General features: G+C 36.2%; 1 protein-coding gene across 1 annotated transcript; it reads right to left on the reverse strand.

Moving 5' to 3' along the window:
- Window positions 1-5757: 5757 nt before the first annotated feature.
- On the reverse strand, window positions 5758-19533 carry LOC585665 (EH domain-containing protein 1). The gene is made up of 2 exons (XM_785485.5): window positions 18473-19533; window positions 5758-10755 (listed from the first exon to the last, which is right to left on the reverse strand). Exons 1-2 carry the CDS (start codon window positions 19385-19387, stop codon window positions 10048-10050), a joined length of 1623 nt encoding a protein of 540 aa, XP_790578.1. The 5' UTR covers window positions 19388-19533; the 3' UTR covers window positions 5758-10047.
- Between the last annotated feature and the right edge of the window lie 1199 nt (window positions 19534-20732).

A 20732-nucleotide genomic window follows, 5' to 3' on the forward strand; every position in this document is an offset into this window, starting at 1 on the left:
AGAAGTTATATACTGAGAAGAAAGCGGTAAAGCCATACCTTTAAATTACTGTCAAAGTTGTGAACATTCCCAGGTGACTGCAGGCAGTTGGCAAGTCATATTTGCATTATTATCGAAGTTTATGCTGTACATTATCATTGAACTTATTCATATTTAGACATTTGGGCGTGACGGAATTTCGCACTTTGCTCTCCGAGGATTATGTGTACTGAAGTCAGTGTAGTGTAAGTTAGATTCAATGCGTTATATTTTATAACGCTCCATATCTTCCATATTTATTAATTTATTTCTATTTTTTGTTAGGGTAGCCCCATTCACCAATAAGAAGTGGTCTTCCATGGGCCCTGCATAATTATGAACATATTTACATCAAAAAGCATAACGTTTATACGGAACAGTTAAAATAAAATTCCAGAGTACATTTAGAAAGATATAACACAGCAATAAAGACGTGGCACAAACGAATACTCGTGTGCAAAATAATTATGTATCAGTAACCTAGTTCAATTGTAATGCCATATGATTATGTACAAGAAATATCGTGTCCTTTATATCCAGAAGAACTTCACACGGATTAGAATCGTATATGAAAAATATCATCTTTATATTCTTTCTCCGAGAAATTATTGTCATTTGCATAAGCTGGTGATTTAATACTATGAGACAAACCAAGTTTCTGGAAATTTTAAGGGATTTGTTCCCCAAATGATGTTTATGCAGCTGGTCCCATTTCCATACTAGATTGTAAATTATAAATATTCAACTGCAGATAATATTCCTGATGCTCAGTTTCTAACATAAGTGACCTTAATCGTTCTTATTTTATTTATTCAGTTAAATCTGACATACGAACTAAATCATGTTAAGCAAAGGACAATCTGAGACCATTATAGATGCACATGTAGTCTAACTCCCTTTGTTGAATTTAACCATAGACATAGCTTTCACCAAGCAGCATCCGGTTGAATTTCAGAGGAGTATAGGATACCGAAATACATCCGTGTAGGCCTATATGATTCCAACCCCCCCCCCCTTTTTTTTTTGTATCTTTCACTTTTGTCCCATTCCTATAACACTGCAATTTATTTAGAAATTTCATGTATACGGGAATGGGACCAGCCGCACATACAAATCCCTTAAAATCATCCAGGAACTTGAACTCGAGTTTTGTCTCAAACTAATCACTAAATAAATGAAATGGTGGGTGCATCCAACCTAAGTCTTGAAGCTCGTATTCTACAAATTTGAATACAGTAGATATTGTTGGTGCTGAGGTGAACTCTAGCTTGTTAAATTCCATAGAAAATAGAGCTACACAATACTGACGGTTCAATCACATCTCGGAACATAAATGCATGTTATCTGAAACTGAAAGTCATAAAGACAGGTTAATAGAGATTGGTGCCATTTGGATCACTGAGACACCAATACAAAGAATTTATTGTTGGCATGAACGCAAAATGTATTTTCCACGTTCACTTTCAAGTACTTAATTAAGCACTTAATCGAGTAATTAATCGAGGAATTCCCTTAGCTTGCGTGTAAATAAGAAATACGCTACCGGGAGACCAAGCAGGCCAAAAAACTAACTAGCTGACATCACCCCACCCCCCTCCCTTCCCCACTTATAACGCTTTTGAAGCTAGGGGCGTTTGAAGGAACATGTAACAAACGGGTAGCGGTGATCACGGGGTGGGGGGGGGGGGGGGGAGACAAGAAAATGACTGAGATAAAATAAACATGATTAACACAAACAAATAGCATACATTATGTTCTACAAAGGGGGTCGCGAGATGCCCCCAATCATTTAGGGGAACAAAGGAAAGGTAGAGCATGCAAGAAAGAGACAGAGAGAAAAAGGAACTAAACAGGATGGTGGAAGTGAGATAGACCCCTCGATCTTGGACCCCACCTTCCCACCTTCTCTAGATAAAATGGACATAGTGAGGTGATACATAGGAGAGAGAGAGAGAATGGAGGGGGGGGGGGTACATGTATAATGGTACCTAAAAATACAAAGGGTGTGGGGTTATGTTTGAACTCACCAATATCCTCTTGGCAGATCACCATCATTGTGTAACATTAATCCAATAAGTTATTATCATGTTTATAATGGATGTTAAACATTCATAATAAAGGGGAAGTCCACCCTGAATAAGTTTGTCTTACTAGAATCAGAAAAATTAGAGGAACAGGTCATTGAAAGTTTGAGCAAATTCCGAATAAAAATAAGGAAGTTAATATAAATCTGAAGTTGCGATCACTGCGAGCTCTTCTATAAAATTGTATACACTTTCATTTTCCTCGTTATTGATGACGGAATAGACTTTTTCCATACAGGGGTTGTATAGAAATAAATTTGCGATAATTGCATATAATATGGTTGAAAAATTTCTAGCGGGAAGATAACAATCTATGATATGTTTTTTTAAAGAACAGAGCAAATGGGAGGAGAGCTCACAAGATACGTCACAGAGTTGCCAATTTGTGTTTGATTGATCACAACTTTGATACAAATTTAATCAAACATTCACTGACCCGTTCCTCCTTTGGTTATGCTTCTATTCAAACCAACGTAACATCAGGGTGGACTTCCTCTTTAAAGAGTATTATTAAAGTCAGATATATTTAGGCCTGAATCATCCGGGCCAATATGTAACCTGTCTAGTGTTTAATTGAATTTCCTTCCCTTTGGTAATAATCCTTGTGTGTTTTGTTTAATCTGTTAATATAATTTTCTCGATCATGACTGTGTGTATACAGTCTGAAATGATTCTGGAAAATAAAAGAAGACACGTGGAGTATATATTAGATACACGATAGCTTGAATATCATCTTTGAGCTATTCACTTGATATCATTTTGCTGATGAGAGGTGGAAGTGATTGAAAAAGAGTCGGGGGACAATGGAAGAATAAGAAGAGACAAGGAAGTATATAATACAAAGCCTTGGATCGCAATTGAAAATCACAAGGTGACAGGTCAGCTTCTCAAAGTAAATGATATTATTCTGTAAACGAATAAATCACCTGGAGCCATGCAGAAAGGGCATTACTTTAGTATACGTCCTTCTGGCTCAGAAGAAGAAGAAAAAGATTGTTCTTTATATTTATTGGTCATTTGACCCATAGTGTTTTTAATTTTAAAAACATTATGAGAATTTGAACTAGTTCTAATTGTTAACCACAATTTATTGTTAGATGCATGAAAAGAGCTTTGTACTTCAATGCCGTCCACTTGAAAATGGAATGCCAAGGGCTGATGGAGATTGATGGACCTCAGTGACTGATTACTGCTAGGCAACGGAGATACATAGTCTCTGAGACGGGCACTCCCTTCCGATCGCTTGGACGACAAAGCTTGCCAAAGGTTTCTCTGACATGATTTAAATCAATAGGGGCCTACACAATGCGGAATAGCCACCACCGCACTGCTATGTGGGAAAGTATAGTTTTTTTTGTCTTCCTCTTCCTTCTCCTCCTATTCTTCTTCCTCCTCCCCTTCACTCTCCTCCTCTACATTTTGCTTTTTCCTATTCTTAATCTCCTCCTCCTCCTCATTCTCCTTTTTATTTTTCAGAGGGTTATATGCAGAATATTATGAAGATGAAAAGAAGATTAAAGTTCATATTTCCAGACTATGTGACTAAGAATAGACACAAAATTCTATGATGATAAAGTTGACACTTTAGTTTAACTTTCCATTGCTCATGGTTGTGCTCGTATAGTGATGCGTGATTGTAGCTTTATCTGGTGGAATGTCCACAATATGAAGAGGGGTATTTCTGTCTCCTTCATCTGTCACTTCCGATTATAAACCTCTTCCTTCTTTCATTTATGATGGCACAATAACAGGGGCGTATCCAGCACTGTAAACGGGGGAGGGTCCAGTTCCCCAAATCTTTGACATGCAACAAAATATATGTGTCTTCTCTGACCCCTGGATCTACCTTCACTGTTTGTTAACTTTATTTATATATATATATACAGAGAGTGATAGATGGAGAGAGAGAGAGAGAGAGAGAGAGAGATTAAAGGGAAGATGTGTTCAATCCATTTTTTTATAATATGCCTACAATCTCCACTCCAGACCGTTCATTTAATTTTCAAAACATTTAATATGAAATGTGATAAGGTATATAGTGTGCAGAGCACTCCCCTAACGAAACAAAAAAAGACAAAAGAAAAACACCAAACTATCACATGGATGTAAAATAAATCATGAGGTATTTATAATTGATGTTTACTATTTTGGCTACTGGTATAGATCTCTTAGTAAGGACACATGGGATATTTCTTCTCTTTTGTATATGTCAGGATGACACCCCAAGGACTTAAAATGTCTGATTCAACACTAAAAATACATTTTTGCATGTGTCTGAAATCAATAAGCAATCAGAAATAAGAAATGTAATTATAATGCTTTTCACCTAATATTTGGAGTGTTGACCTGGGGAAACAAAAAGGTATTCTGATACAGAGTTACATTCCTCATGTCAGGAAACGCTCTTGTTTACATCAAAGGAAATTCCTCCTCTTTATGAGGAAGTCTGGTTCGTTAGATTGAAACTTGATCCTTGTACATCGCAAGTAGCGTTCATGGTTGATAATAAGTAGACTATATTGAAAGTTCTTTCAGACAATTCCCTTTCTTTTGGGAGTGGCTTGCTTCATTAAATTCTCTGGTATTGTTCCTGATTGCACCTTTTCATTTCCAATAAATAGTTAAAGAACAAACAAACAAAAAACCAGGATCTTGGATATTTATGTACCTTGTTTTTTAGTTTACAAAATTTATACGTTTAGAACAATTTAACATTTTGAAAGTTCAAACTACATGTCGTCTGTTCCGAGCGGAAAGAGTATTATAAATTCTGTGTTATATATGAGTTAATGCCCTCCTGGCTCCAAACAGACGGGGTGAACAGATAACCAGACTTATGTTGTGTCCCTAAAGACAGCTTTCAGTAAACTGCCAAGAAGGCACACTGAGGGAAACACATAAAATCCACCTTGAGCAGTATATTGTGTGTAGCACGGTCATGCCAGATCATCCTTTTTTTTTTTAAATCTGTGACTCGGTAAAACATTGTTGGTTGATGAAAACGATGTAAATTTTGTATTAAAAAATTGCTTATTATATTCCTTGTAACCCTCTAACATGTGAAAAATCTTCAAAAAATTCTCGAATCACAAAGATATTTATGGTTTTCTGAGAAGGCATCACTATGCGACACCCTCTATAACAGTAAATTCTCCTAACCATTTTTGAATTTTCCCCAACGGTTTTCCATTAAAATAAGACATAAGACGGGCTTTTTAAAATCAATCAACACTATAAAATAGGTCTTGAATGGTACATGGAGCCAATTCATTGCTTCGTGACAATTTACATTCACCTGAAATGTAATTAAATTGTAATAATATAGTTGGGAGAGTTAAGGAATCGATCAGATCATTTTCCCCAATTTTTATCATTAATAATGGTCTGTTTTCACTCAAACTTTCAGATTATCTTTAATTTTACATCTAGCATTGAAGTCACTACATTAGCACCATTTTCTCTCATCTAAACAATGTTACCAAGTCCCTTTAGAGGGATAAAACAATGTATGTTCTTCTCAGTCCTAAGACCTAGAGTACTTATCTGATCAGCATGTATACATATAGAGAGATCTGTATTGCTGCATAATTGCCTTTCATCCAAAACACTCAACAGCTCACATTATTCCAACATATGAACACAAACAAATTTTCAATGCACTCTCCTTTCTTAAAGATTTAATGCTTCACTTTTTGACAATTACAGACATTTATTTAAAAAACAAATACCAAATCCTCTATTACCTCTACAAACTATAAATGGCAAGCAGATGCTGAATGAACTTCGCTTCATGCCACTATAATGAGAACAATTTCTCACAAGTGATATCAACATAAAATTTTCTGCATCTGCATTTCTAAGATATAATGTGCAATTTATCTTTCTTTGAACTTGTGAAGTGTCTACACATTCAGGTTTTTTTTTTCTTCTTTCTTCTCATAAAAAAGTTCAAAATTATTCATTTTTTAAAATGACTTTGCTTGACTTTGTAAGTTGTCGGAACACACAGAAAATTTTCCTATTACCTCATGGCTCCATATGTTTCCTGCTAAAGAAGCAATATATTGAAAAATGCCTGGTTTAACAATCCATTCTACTGCTCAAATAGGTTTACTTTGAAGTTTGAACCTTGACTTGTGAAACAAGAGAATGTTTCAGTCATGATCCACCTTTGTACAGTGTACAAATGATCCCAATATGCCTACATGCAGCAGTTATAATTGAAGAAAATCAAATCAAATGAGTGATATACAGTGACCCCATATCATTGCTGCAATGTTATATAAAAAACATAATTAATCTACATCTCCAATCAACATTTACAACCAATTTAACAAATAGCATTCTAATTTTAATAAAATATGAATAAAGATAGGGGAGGGGATATACATGTATATTATGCAACTGCTTCAGCATTTTTAGTATTTCAGACATTCAAAGACTTCTGTTATAATTTAAATGCAAGCAAATTTCAAAATATACAAAATCTATTAGACCAGGGCAAAATTCCTAAAAAAGAAAAAAAAATGAAAAATATGGTATGGCCAGTGAAAACACTGTTTAAAAACATGTGAAATTGTGTATGAGAACATGAAATCTTTGTACATACACTTTATGTACATATATTTAACAGCTCAACCAACAATACATTATTCCTTCTTCAACATTACCAGTGTAGATCATTAATTCACCACTGAAAAAACCTGAATTGTTTATATTATCATCTCTAGAGTACATTGGAAAAGAGTGCACATACATACATGTACATCATAAATGAAGAAGAAAAGCCATCAAACAAGAAAACCTCCATACCAAGCAAGCACATTCTTTCTTAAAATGTCAATAACTCTAATGATAACTGTATACTGCAATCTTCAGAGTTTCACAGATCATCTTGAATATTCTTCTACACGAAATGTACCAATTTTGGTAACAATCGAGCTACTACATGTAATAAAGAATAACTTGAAGTACTTGTGAATAACAGGATGGTTATCTTAGTATGTTATCTTGAAAAGCTGATGATGAAATAAATGCAGTAGTAAATGTATCATGTTACAATAATTATTTTATGAGTCATGAACTATACACTATGACTCACATAACAAAACTCTGTGTACATTATACAAAATAGATAGATAGGAATTTGGCTTACTATAAGTTTTTATACACAATCACTAGTACTTTGGTAACAATTACAGTCACTGCACCACATGTAGTGGCTGTAATAATGGCCTAATAACTGTCAAATACCATGACATTGTATTCAACGGCATATAATCATCAATTAAATGTCTGGATATAACAGACTATGATGGCAATCTCATTAACATTTTATATCTGCTGGTATAAAGAAAAAACAATTTGATGACACACCCACACAGCTACATTACATGCAATACAACTCAATATAATATACATAGAGTAAAGATACATACAGTGTTGGAAGCAACTAATATTCTTTTATAGATTAAAAAGCAAATATTGATTTTAAAAATTCTTACAATATGAACTTTGAAGCACACAGTGCGAGAGTTGCCAATGTTAAAATAGTGTTGTGTTAAACTGTCAATAGTTGAGGATAAACCACTGCATGCACCAGCCATGTTTGTTTTACAATGGCAATGAATGAATCACATGAAACTGAAACTGACATGAAGGCAACTCCACTGAACTATACAATAAATATACATGTACATGTACGTGTAGTTAACACTTGTGCCATATTGTATCGTACTGTATGAAAATCAGCCAGCATCAAGGTACATGTTTCATGTTGTCTTTTTATCACCATGTACCCCGGTACATGTATCAACATAATTGATCATACATCACTGCTCATTACATAATATACAAGTATTTGAACTGGAAGAGTCTTGGCACTTTCTTTTAAACAAGTACAACATGTCATGAAGTTCAATTCACTGCCATTTTTAAATTCGCACTAATAATTAACATACATGTAGTTAATGATGTATGTCTGTATGTATTAGATGTCAATATTTTGGCCTATAAATACGTATCATGTTTGCAATATCGCTTTGAAAAGAAAAGAAAAGAAAACCAATACTAGAACAAATTTTAACTGTAAAGAGCTACTCGCAACACTGCCATCAGATTGTCAAACCCCAAGCTACATGTACATGTAGAAGTGTACCGGTATTACAAAGTGAAATTATTATACAAATATAATTCTGTAGTTTTTGTAACATGTACCAGAGTATGGTCAGACTAACAATCGTATTCATACTACAAGGATTTGGAAAGAGACCAACAAAGTATGAAAAAGTATCATTTCCTAGTCTTTCTGTATCTGTGTGGCTTGGCAAAAATTACAGTATCTGTCCTTCATTTTGCAAGATAATGAAATACAATCTAACTGCACTGATGTACAAACCTTGAGCCGATTATGATTGAGGAAACAATAAAAAGTCATAGAATGTACATGTGTATTCCATTTAATTTGTAAATAGATCACTGAGTTCAAATGCTACCAATAAAAAGAAGTGCACCCATTGTACAGCTATGTACATTGTACAGTAGCAGTTGTCAAGTCATAATTCAAATTCTGAAATATGGGTTTTGCTCAAACAAGGGTGTAGAATCCTAACAAACATGCACATGTATAAATAGAAAGAAGGATAGTGATGGTATTTTAAGATAAATGTACATGTACAAAAGTACATGTACTGTACATGTAGTATGTTTTTAGTGCAGCAATGAATATTTTCTATCCTGGGATGTTCTTTCTCATTTGATAAGATATATTTGATCATATAGAAAGTCTTGATTTTCAATATAGCGGTACGCAAAATGAAAGTCAAATGTCATATGTTGAGAACTTCTCAAATAGATTGTGAAGTTCAAATCAAAATTGTCAGAATACAAACACTTGCATCCTAAAAGGACATAAAACCTCTGTGTGGCTTGTACAAGTACAAATTGTACAGGCATGTATGCATGTGAGTTCATTGACATTGTCACATTTGTAAGCTTCTTATCTAAAGCAGAAAAGAAGAGGGTATTGACTACAGGATTTGCAATGTTCACAGACCTGTTTTGATCTCAGTATGTACACACATGATCAATTTCATACATGAAGCACAGGCATGATACTTGGGAAATACAGCATTGTTACTGCCCCAAAGGTGTACAATGACGATAAGATATGGTAAATATCCATTACAACATGTAGTACTACTCCTGGTCTTTGGGAACGAAAAAAGTACAAAGTACAATCTTCACACATGGTTACAATAGAAACACATGTAGACACAGTTTTACTTGAGATGAACTTTTCACTGTACCTTAATACCTTCTTGCACAATTCAAACATTCATTACATGTAGGTAAACACCAAAACTCCTTTAACTCTTTCAATCATCCTACTACCACATATTTCAAATATGGAAAATAGTTGAACGGGTATCTGAAATTGAATTACAGATACATTAGACATTGTACATTATATCGTTGCACGTAGACATACAGGGGAAGTTCACAGGGATAGCAGAAAAAGACACTGAGCATCAAACTACTTTATGTGGGTGAGACCAAAACAAATTAATTAAGAGGAAGTACTAACAGGAACTAAGTGTACTTTCATTTGATATCAAATGCTACTTATGTTGGGAATACCAAATGTTCCCCCTATACTCCCTTTACTTTCAGTTCTAAGTGAGCTCAACTTACATGGGAAACTGGACTTCATCATACAAGGATCAGGATATATTGTATTATAATGTTGGATTGTTAGTTTATTTTAGAGTTAATTTTGTCTTTAATTGAAGGGAGCTTTGAACTTACAAATCAATCTACTCAGAAACGTGCACACTCTTAAAAGAGAATTAACTTTTATCTTATATATCTTTTTTCTATCCTTATGTAATTAGGTATGTACAATGTACTGTTGCAATGTAAATTAGTATTACTATAACCCAATTAATCATTGTGGATCGTGACCACTGAATCCCCTTTTACTTGGGGGTACCAAATGCCATGGTAGCTCTGAGGGAAGTTCATGCCCCTCTACTTTGATAGATATGAGATGTAAGCACAGACCAAACTCCTCTCTGTCCAGCATACCATCTCGGTCCACATCAGCCAGCTTCCATATCCTACCGAGTGAAATGTTGGGCAGCTTGGATTTGATCATGTGCTTCTTGGCCACGGTACCAGAGACCTTATTCTCGATGGGACCTAGGGAATTGAAGACCTTCTCATATTCATCCATCTTATCTTCCACTACCCACGTCTGGATCTCATTCTTGCCGAAGTCTGCACCCTCTCCGTATCCCATGCCGAATGGACCAGCCTCGTCCGCGACGAAAGCTCCGCCCCTGATGAGCTGCTTCTTATCCAGAGCCTCTTCGGTAGGGATCATCTGCATGAGACGGGTCATGTCGTTGCTCAACATAAGATCCACCTTCTCAATCATGCGTGGCTTGAGGGTGTGGAACTTGGTGAAATCCATATCCTTCAGGACTTCCCGCATGCGACTGAGAGAGGGGAAATCCCCTGGTGAGATCTGGTAGGTTCGCTCTACCTCCTTGTATACTTCAGGTAGGTTGTTGATCAGCTCTTTCTTCTTGGCATCCTTGCCAAACATGGATGGCATGTCGCGTTTCAGAATGCTCATCACATAGGCATGGACCTACAAAAGGAGAAAATTAGAACAATGGGAGAAGGATGAATAAAATGATATTATTGGTATTTGAAATAAAATGTACATAATATATACACACATCAACATGATACCATGTGCAACATTTATAAAGAAGCTCCATGTAAGCTCTGTATGCATGTATTGTACACTTGAATGAAAATCTCTTGGAGCCAATAACAATCTTTCCACATTCCGATCATGATGTCAAAGCATATTTCTGTATTAATGTGAAATCAGTGGAATGTGTCTACATGTACATGGTGTAAATGTAAACACTGAACTCCTTGCACTGAGAATTGTAACTAAAGAACAAAAAGAACTGTTGGAAATGGTAACAAAATCAATGAAAAGTGCAATATATGCAACTATGCATGTAGACAGTGAGGCAGGGACTCTGAGTAATTTACCCCCTGTCCACACACAACATTTTTGATGATTAGCTATACCGTTTCGCGATAGTGATACCGTTTCGCAATAGTTTTACGATGAAAATTGTGTATGTGGACGCTCACTAACGATACGTCGTATAACGAAACTAGTCTAACGAAACGCAGGTTTGGGCATCGTTTCGAACTGAAACTCGATAAAGAATCATGCCTAATTACGGAAAATGTTGTGTGTGGACAGGGGGAGTGTAACTAGTGTAACTAACTGGGCGGGGCTTAACTTGACCTCGAGCGAAAGGAGACCAGACCTCTCATTTTCGCTTCCATTTCATGACCGCAGTAGCAAACTGCGCACCTATACGACATTTCGCTGTAGGGTTTCAGGATTACTTTCTTCTGTGTATGGACATCCTGGAATTTATACAATGATTATTTATACGACGTTTCTTGTGTGTGGACACTCTGAAATTTATACGATGATTCTTTATACGACGTTTCGTTATAGAGTTTCGGGATAAATTGTTTTGTGTGTGGACATGCTGATAGAAGGGTTGTGATCAGAAGAAAGTAGAAACAAGTAATAAAAGGAAGGACATAGATAATATTTTTGACTTTTGAGAGATGAAACAACTTTAGCCACGTAAATATTGATCCCTTTTTCAATCAGTGTTGTTTAGTTTTGTATTGCAAGTGGAAAACAATTTCCGGTTTGTATAATTTGTTATTAAACATATCATTCTCTAAGTACATGTGCATTTATGGAATGCCAATACATTTTTAGTTTCAGTTTCTAAGCATCTGGTATATTTATAGGGAATTGCAGGCCTACTGATAGCATTACTACACTAAATGTTCTCATGTACATGTATGTACACATGTAGACTTCAATTCTATCTTTCTTTTCACTGCCTCCACAGATTAACACAGTTGTGTGGTTACAAGAAGAACAGCCCAAAAATATGCATGCCAGTTACTTGCATGCTTATACATGTATGTAGTAAACACACGTACCGTAGTACATGTACGAGCATCAAGACAAGGGAAAGTATTTCATTCAGTTTTGGATTATCTTCTCTAAAATGAGCCTTATTATAATGCAAGGCCTCCTTCTGCAGATAAGAAATACTAGGAAAATGATGAGCAAAAATGTATTTTGTTGATGTAATTTTTTAATGACCTGTTTTTGTTTTTCTTCATTTCATTTTCATGTTTTGAGAGGGGGGGGGGGCTACCTTAAAACAGTAGAGACTCAAATATATATTGTGCCGTACATGTAGGTGTGTGTGTGTGTGTTTTTAATTAAGTGAAGCTTTGAATTAAAATATTGCCACTTGTTCATTAAGGTCATTGATTTTGATAATTAAAGGACCAATTGACTTATTTTATATGTTTACATACATGTAGTGCTAATGTAATTTACATGTATGAGGCAACTACAAGTGAAACTTCCTGCTGAAGCTGGGTCTAATTATATCTGTATCCATTCTAGATTGAATAAAGTACATCTTTCAAAAATGAGCCAACTCAATGACAATATGTTTTCAATTTCAACTATGCATGACAGTTGTTAGGACTCAACCAACTGTGCCAAATGTCAATCAGAGGTGATGTATTTACCATCACTTAACTGGGAAGTATTTAATTAATACACAGGAACTATCCCCAAATCTAATCATGACTGGAGCATGAACTTAAACTGGTCATATTAACTGCTTCAATGGACAGAAGTTGTTGTGAAAGAATTCAGACAAGATCAGCAAATAGTTTCAATATTAAATTACAACACACACCCCCCCCCCACTCCCTCCACTTTTACAAACATACATGTACATGTACATGTACAGAACTTGAGGAAATGATGGGGAGTTCATTGGAGTGTATAGCTAGCGATAAAAATGCAGGTACACAGAAGCGGTAGTCACTAAGATTAAGAAACGGTGAGCAATTTATCTCTCAAAAGCTTCAAAAGCGCTCCAGTAAATTGAAAAAGAGCTCTGGTAAAATGCAATAACATATTTTAATATCACTGTGAGAAAATCAAACCAAATCCTAAGTGCGCTCCCGTGAACACAAGAGTATTTGTTTACACCGATAGAAAGTACATGTGTCATAGGCCTCCAGCTTTCTTGGGTCAAATATATTATACATGTAGGTAGGTCTCCTCCTGGGAATCATGGGTCAAATGAACGTCTCAATGATATCAACACATTCACATTTTCCAGACTGCTACTGTATTGAGGAAAGAGTGTGTGGGTATGCTTGTGTGTGTGATAGGAAAACCATAGCGGATATGTACAAAATGTGGAGTGAAGGCAGGAAGGGCTGATACATACATGTAATAGTGAGTAACTTTAGAGACATCTAAAGTGAGTAGAACAGAGAGGACCAGGGATGTACGGGAAAAAAAGGGGGCATTTACAGGGTTTGAATGGGACAGAAGGATCAAGTTAGACTCTAGATTGACCCTGGGTATGGAGAACAATCATTATGTTACCGGAAGTCTAAGATGTACATTGGGAATGAATGATGTACATGTTTTAATCTGTAAACTTATTAAATTAGTGTTCACATGAATCCATCAACATATGACTTTCTTGCCAAGTAACAAATTATGTACATCTAAGGGGTACTACAAAATAATTGGTTTGTTAACATGGACATTTGTAACATGTACCTATATACAGTGTAAGTAGGTTTCATGTTAAAACTGACAGGCAAATTTCACTTGCCTGTTAAGTAACTTTAAAAATGCTTGCTAGGTGCTACCATACCAGTATAAAACTAGATGGAATTTTGACTGCGCGCAGTCGAAAATGATGCCTCCGCCATAGAGCAATTTAAACAAGTTTGGAGTTTAAATCTCCAGTGGTTCTTGAGATATCATGATAACAATCTCAATGTATGGAATTTCATAAGTTGACCTCTGTGACCCTTGACCTTTGACCTACGTGCTCCAAAATCTAATCAGATTGTCTTCCTAATGGTGATACACACTATCATAAGTTTGAAGTTTAAATCTCCAGTGGTTCTTGAGATATTATGATATGGTGATACATACTATCATTAAGTTTGAAGTGAAAATTCTCCAGTGGTTCTTGAGATATCACGATAACGATCTCAATGTATGGAGTTTCATAAGTTGACCTCTGTGACCCTTGACCTTTGACCTACGTGCTCCAAAATCTAATCAGATTGTCTTCCTATGGTGATACACACTATCATTAAGTTTGAAGTTAAAATCTCCAGTGGTTCTTGAGATATTATGATAACAATCTCAATGTATGGAATTTCATAAGTTGACCTCTATGACCCTTGACCTTTGACCTACGTGCTCCAAAATCTAATCAGATCGTCTTCCTATGGTGATACATACTATCCTTAAGTTTGAAGTTTAAATCTCCAGTGGTTGTTGAGATATCATGATAACAATCTCAATGTATGGAATTTCATAAGTTGACCTCTGTGACCCTTGACCTTTGACATACGTGCTCCAAAATCTAATCAGATCGTCTTCCTATGGTGATACATACTATCCTTAAGTTTGAAGTTTAAATCTCAAATGGTTCTTGAGATATCGCGCTAACAAACTCAATACAAGGAATTTCATTTGACCTCTGTGACCTGTGACCTTTGACCTACGTACTCCAAAATCTAATCAGATCGTCTTCCTATGGTGATAAATACTATTCCTGAGTCTTAAGTTTAAATCTTAAATGGTTCTTGAGATATTGTGATAACGGTCAAACGGGACGGACGTACGGACGTACGGACGGACAACCCGAAAACATGATGCCTCCGGCACCACCTTCGGTGGCGGAGGCATAAAAATTAAAAAAAACTTACAGAACAAATTTGTTATCATTGCACGCTTTTCTTCTTGATATCGCACAAATTTATGGAAATCATAATGAGGTAAAGTGCAGGAATTCGACCATTGATGTGCCAGGGAAAAAATTAATATTTATTTTTCGGGGGCTACTTTTCAAGCTTGCCTGCATAAAATAACACTCTAAAAGTTCTTTTGCATTGAATTCTATGCAAATTTACAGGGGCTCTTTTGGGCATTTCGGGGGCAAATTCGCCCTGAGCTCCTGTGTATTTTTTTCACGGTGATGTGCACATGCAACTGTTTGTAACATGTGTACAAAGCAATGGGGACATGTACAAATGTAGCACTACATGACTACACGTACAGTGTATATACCCAGCCAAATGATGATAATACTGTATGTACATGTATACATGAATGCACACAAATGCACATCAAGCATTTGTTTCTAATCAAAACCAAAAATTTCCACTTTTGGTTCCATCATGGACATACTTATGTAGTACTGACATGACATCAATTTGTCAAACCTTGAACTAGACAAAAATAACTGGTATGGTTGGGTCATTCTTTAATAAAAGTGACATTTGTGGACATTCCCCATACAGAGGTCTAGTAGAGCCAGACGTAGTCTCAGTGGAACAACCACGATATAGAGAGACTGAAGCTTTTGGTCTAGCCTTGAACATGCCTGATGTACTGTATGGGCAAGTTAAAAAAGGAAGAAAGGTCCTTCTACATAGGGTAGGAAGTTTAGAAACTAGTTACATGTTTATCTTACACTGCTAGAAAGTTCCTACAACAGAGTTGAACAGACTACCATCAATGTTGATCAATATTCTATACATGTAGCAAGTCATGAAGGTGAGGCATTTTAGGCATCAGGATTCAGGAATAACAATTGTTGTGATTCTACAGAAATAAAGAAATTTGTAAAAAAAGACAACATTTTTAAGTGTCACTTTTTCTTCTTCCCTTCTTTATCTAAACTGTGTTAATCACTAAAGAATCTTTATCAATATACATGTACATGTACGTACATGCAAACATGAACTGCAAGTCTGCATACCCAATGTCCACTTGCCTTTCATTAAAAAAAGAAAGAAAAAAACCAAATATAATGTACAGTGTAGATGGTAATTTACAGATGACAACAGATGATACAAGTAGAATCAACAATAAATTTGTATTGTGGTATGATTTGATTTGATCTAGATAATGATCTGGTATAATTTGACATGGTTTGATAGATACTTAAAATTTACAAGAATCTTCTTTTATATTCTTTTTTTACTTAGTCTGATATTAATCTTCATATTCTAAAGAGTATAAAAAATTAAAGTTCGCCAAAATTGTTGTCATAATTCAGACAAAAACAATGTTATTTTCACATGGAAAGGCGGTGGTGTAATTTTGATACTGCAGAATAGCATGGTTAGAGGCATATATGCATAATGTACTGTACATGTATGTTGTACATGGGCACTCTAGCCATGAAAGGAAGAATAGGAAAAGTATGAAGAAGATGGAGGGGGAGAAGTCAGGCCTCTCGCCAAGAAATTAAAAATGCGTGGCGCGACCCGAGGGAAATTTTGACCCCCCCCCCCCCCCCCAAAAAAAAAAAAAATGATTTAAATTTTTTTTTTTTTTAAAGGTACTACATGTATGTCCCTTTTGCAGTCAACCTCAAATTCTGTAGAAATTTGCAGGAATTATGAATATGTCATGTATGTCCTATCTGTGAAATTTAAACGTTAGCAGTGTCCTCATATTCAAATTATGCAAGGAAACCCCTTTACTTGCTAGACTTCACTGTCAGACACTATTGAGTGACTGACTGGCTTTTTTTCTTCTTTGGTAATAACATACATGAAAAGAGTTGTAAAGGGTACATGAGCATTTGTCTACATCAATAACCCACTTCTTATGATGGCCAAGATTAAACTGATTGAATCTTTGCGCAGCATAAAACGTATGACCATTCGGTACAATTGTCTGAAAATCAAAACTATTACTTTTGGGCTCTATAGCCCTAAAGTCGATTTGACAACTAATAGTTGTTATTTTCTTACTTGAAGACATTTTCAAGCCCCACCTATTTTGGGGAAGTTCTAAATTAGTATTATCTTTCAAATGCAGTTGGAATTTAACTTTTTCATTTTTTTGGCCTGTAAATGGGACATAGTACCTTTAAAATAATTTTTGTTAAATAATTTTTAAATTGATTTTCAAATAATTTTTGAATTATTTTTTTAATTATTTTTTTACAAGTATTACATGTAATTTGATGAATTTTTGTCATGGTATTATATTCCGGGTCATTGTCATATTTACCCTTGCACTAAATAACCTAAATTATCAATGTTATTCTATCTGTCCATGTTGGAATTTGTGAAATTTGTTATCCAATGTTACAAAGAAAACAAAATGAGAATGATCCTAGTTGTTTTTAGATTTTTTAAAGCTTTACTTATTTTCCTTATTTTAAAAACAATATTGCATTTTCTTACTTTCACAAAAATTGCAGTACTCAAATTTCTGCAAGTCTTTTACTTTATATTCGAGTAAAATAAATTCTCTGTCTCAAAATGAAATTTATACACCCGTCCATGAAAGTTTGATTTGAGGTCAACTCAACACACACACAGACTAGGCCGCTGCGCTAAGCTATGCGCACACAATACCATACCTGGCTGCCAACCCTTACAAATAATTCAGAATATTCTGTTTCGGGGGATTTCTTTGATTTTGATTTTTTTTTTTTTTATAAGAACGTGTGGCGCTAGGTCGGGCCAATCAGGAACGCGTGGCGCACGCGCCAAACATTATCTGTGTACGCGAGGGCCTTGGGAGAAGTAAGATGGAGGGGGAGAAGTAAAAGGAGGGAGCAGAAGAAGTAGGAGGAGGAAGATGGAGGAAGAAGAGAAAGAGGGAGAGGAAGAAGAGAAAGAGGGAGAGGAAGAGAAAGAGGGAGAGGAAGAAAAAGGAGGAGGAAGAAAAAGGAGGAGGAAGAAAAAGGAGGAGGAAGAGGAAGAGGAAGGAGAAGGAGAAGAAGAAGAAGAAGAAGAAGAAGGAGGAGGAGGAGGAGGAGGAGGAGGAGGAGGAGGAGGAGGAGGATCAGAAGAAGAAGAAGAAGAAGAAGAAGAAGATGATGGAGGAGAAGTAAAATCAGGAAGAGAAAGGACAAGAGAAGTAAAAGGAGGAAGAAGATGAAGAAGTAGAAATTCTAAAATGGTGGTGAAGTGAAAGGAGGAAGAGGAAGAGGAGGAAGAAGAGGAGGAGGAAGAAGAGGAGGAAGAAGAGGAGGAAGAAGAGGAGGAAGAAGAAGTTCTAAAATGGTGGTGGAGTTGTGGCGAAGTAAAAGGAGGGTGAGGAAGAACTTGGAACAGGATGAGAAATGTAAGAGAAATAAAAGAGGAAGAGGAGCAGTATTTCAGGAAGAAGGACATAGCGAAGAAGAAGAATAAAAAGAAAAAGAAGAAATACTTACTTTTGCTAGCCTTGCTCTCTTGATGAGATCGTTGAGTTTCCTCAGGGCTGCATTCCGGGGAAGACTCTGAAGATCACTGAAGAGATCAACTTCCTCTGCCTCAAACAGCTTTCTATTCATATCATGGTGCAGCGGCTTATTCCAAAATGAGCCGATGTACACTCTCGAAACCTCTGGAGTATTGATCACCTTGCCAAGAGACCACATAAGGGCCCCATACACCCTCATCAATTGCTGATGGGTGATCATGTCCGACTTATTCAAGACAATGCGAATCTTCTCATCTTGCGATTTTATTGCCTCAATACATCTCCTAAACTCATCAGAAATATCAAGTTTATGTGCATCAAATAGGAGAATGATCCTGTCTGCACGTTCTGCAAACCATTCCAACACGTTCACAAAATCATAGCCACGATCAAGTCTCTGCTTTTCTCCTGATAAAATACCAGGTGTGTCTATGATGGTGATACTGTCGAGTACCGGGCAATTGGTCAGTGAGCATTGGAAACGATTGAGGAATGCATTGCCAAACTTTGACATCTTGCGAAATTGGCGTTTTGGATCAACGACGAGCGCATTCCCTGGTATCACCTGGTCTGTTTCGCCTTTCATCACTGCGATGAATCGGTCTGTGGTGGGCTCTGGACCAACTCTCATACCAGGGAATTCTTGCTCTAACAGATACCTGATAAAAGTGGTCTTACCCGTTGAGTACTGGCCAACAAGGAGGATCATAGGCTTGGCTGTGAAATCTGCCTCGTCAAGAGACGGTGAGTGGAACTCGCTGAAGCGATATTCATCTTCGAGAGGGAAGATCACTTTTTTATACATATCTTTGAGTCCATCCAAAACATTGTTAAAAACCTGCGGCTGCTTGCGCCGGCTTTCATCGTTGTTTAGCCAGGTGAACATGATGAATGAGTTCAAATGACGTCCTTTCCTTCGAATTTTCACGAGTTAAATGACAATTATTTCAACAATACAACAATATTACCACGTACGTGTGTACACGTTCGTCCGTCAACTGAAGATAGCAAGCTAGCGCCTACACATACATGACACACCTTTGCGCTGATGTCATTATTCGCAGGCAAGATAAATGAGATCGACGTGTGCACGTGCATGTATATTCATCACAGAAGTATGCTAAACTCGAATAATGACACACCAGCGAAATGGTGTTTCGCTGGTAGTTAGACGTATTTCCCGTCGTTTCATTTGAAAACATATCTCATATCGTAAATAGGGGGGGGGGGGGGGGGGGGGGGGGGGGGGGGGGGGGGGTGGTGGCTGCATCAGGGTTGGTATATTTCCCGCTTCGGTATTTACCGGTATTTACCGCTTTTTACCGGTATTTACCACTTTTTACCGGGAAATACCGGGAAATATATTTTTCCACTCTGACTCACTTGTTCATAGGGATTGTCCAATTTTGAACAATGGTGGTCAGTATGGTTGCTCTTGTGTGTAATATTTGCGTGTGCGTGTGTGTGTATGTGGGTTTGTTCGTGTGTTTGTCTATGTCTGTAATTATGTAATGCTGGAAAAAAATACAGGACAAAGATACCAAATATACACCTAATCTAGACATGATATTCTTCATTAAAGAGAACCAAACCCTTCATACTAAGTTACTTTTATTGTAAAGTTTAAGATATTTGAATAAAATCAGTGAAAAATTGAACAAAATCGGGCAAGGAATAAGGAAGTTAAAGCTTTTTAAAATGACTAGTCACTAGAGGGCGATATTCAATTTGATGACATCATTTGTGGACAACCGTCTCCATGCCTTTTGTATACATCAAATTTCACAATTCTTTCGTTTTTTTCCTATTTATTTGTGTTCTTGATTGGATTTCATAACATGTGAAGTAGAATATCATTTTGCATTATATTATCTCAATCACAAGAAAGAAGGAAAAACATAAAATTTGATGTACAAAAGGCATGGAGAGTTGTCCACAAATGATGTCATCAAATTGAATATCGCCCTCTAGTGACTAGTCATTTCAAAAAGCTTTAACTTCCTTATTCCTTGCCCGATTTTGTTCAAATTTTCACTGATTTTATTCAAATATCTTAAACTTTACAATAAAAGTAACTTGTATGAAGGTTTTGGTTCCCAGTTACTAATTGCCATATTCATGAATACCTATTAATTAGCATATGAACAAAATGCCATTTGTTTGGGTGCGTACAATATGCAGTGAGGATTTTATAAATCTGTTTGTGTGTTCCTACTATGAGTTTTGTGCTG

This window comes from Strongylocentrotus purpuratus, unplaced genomic scaffold, assembly GCF_000002235.5.
Source record: "Strongylocentrotus purpuratus isolate Spur 01 unplaced genomic scaffold, Spur_5.0 spur5_scaffold_5, whole genome shotgun sequence".
Classification (NCBI taxonomy): Eukaryota; Metazoa; Echinodermata; class Echinoidea; order Camarodonta; family Strongylocentrotidae; genus Strongylocentrotus; species Strongylocentrotus purpuratus.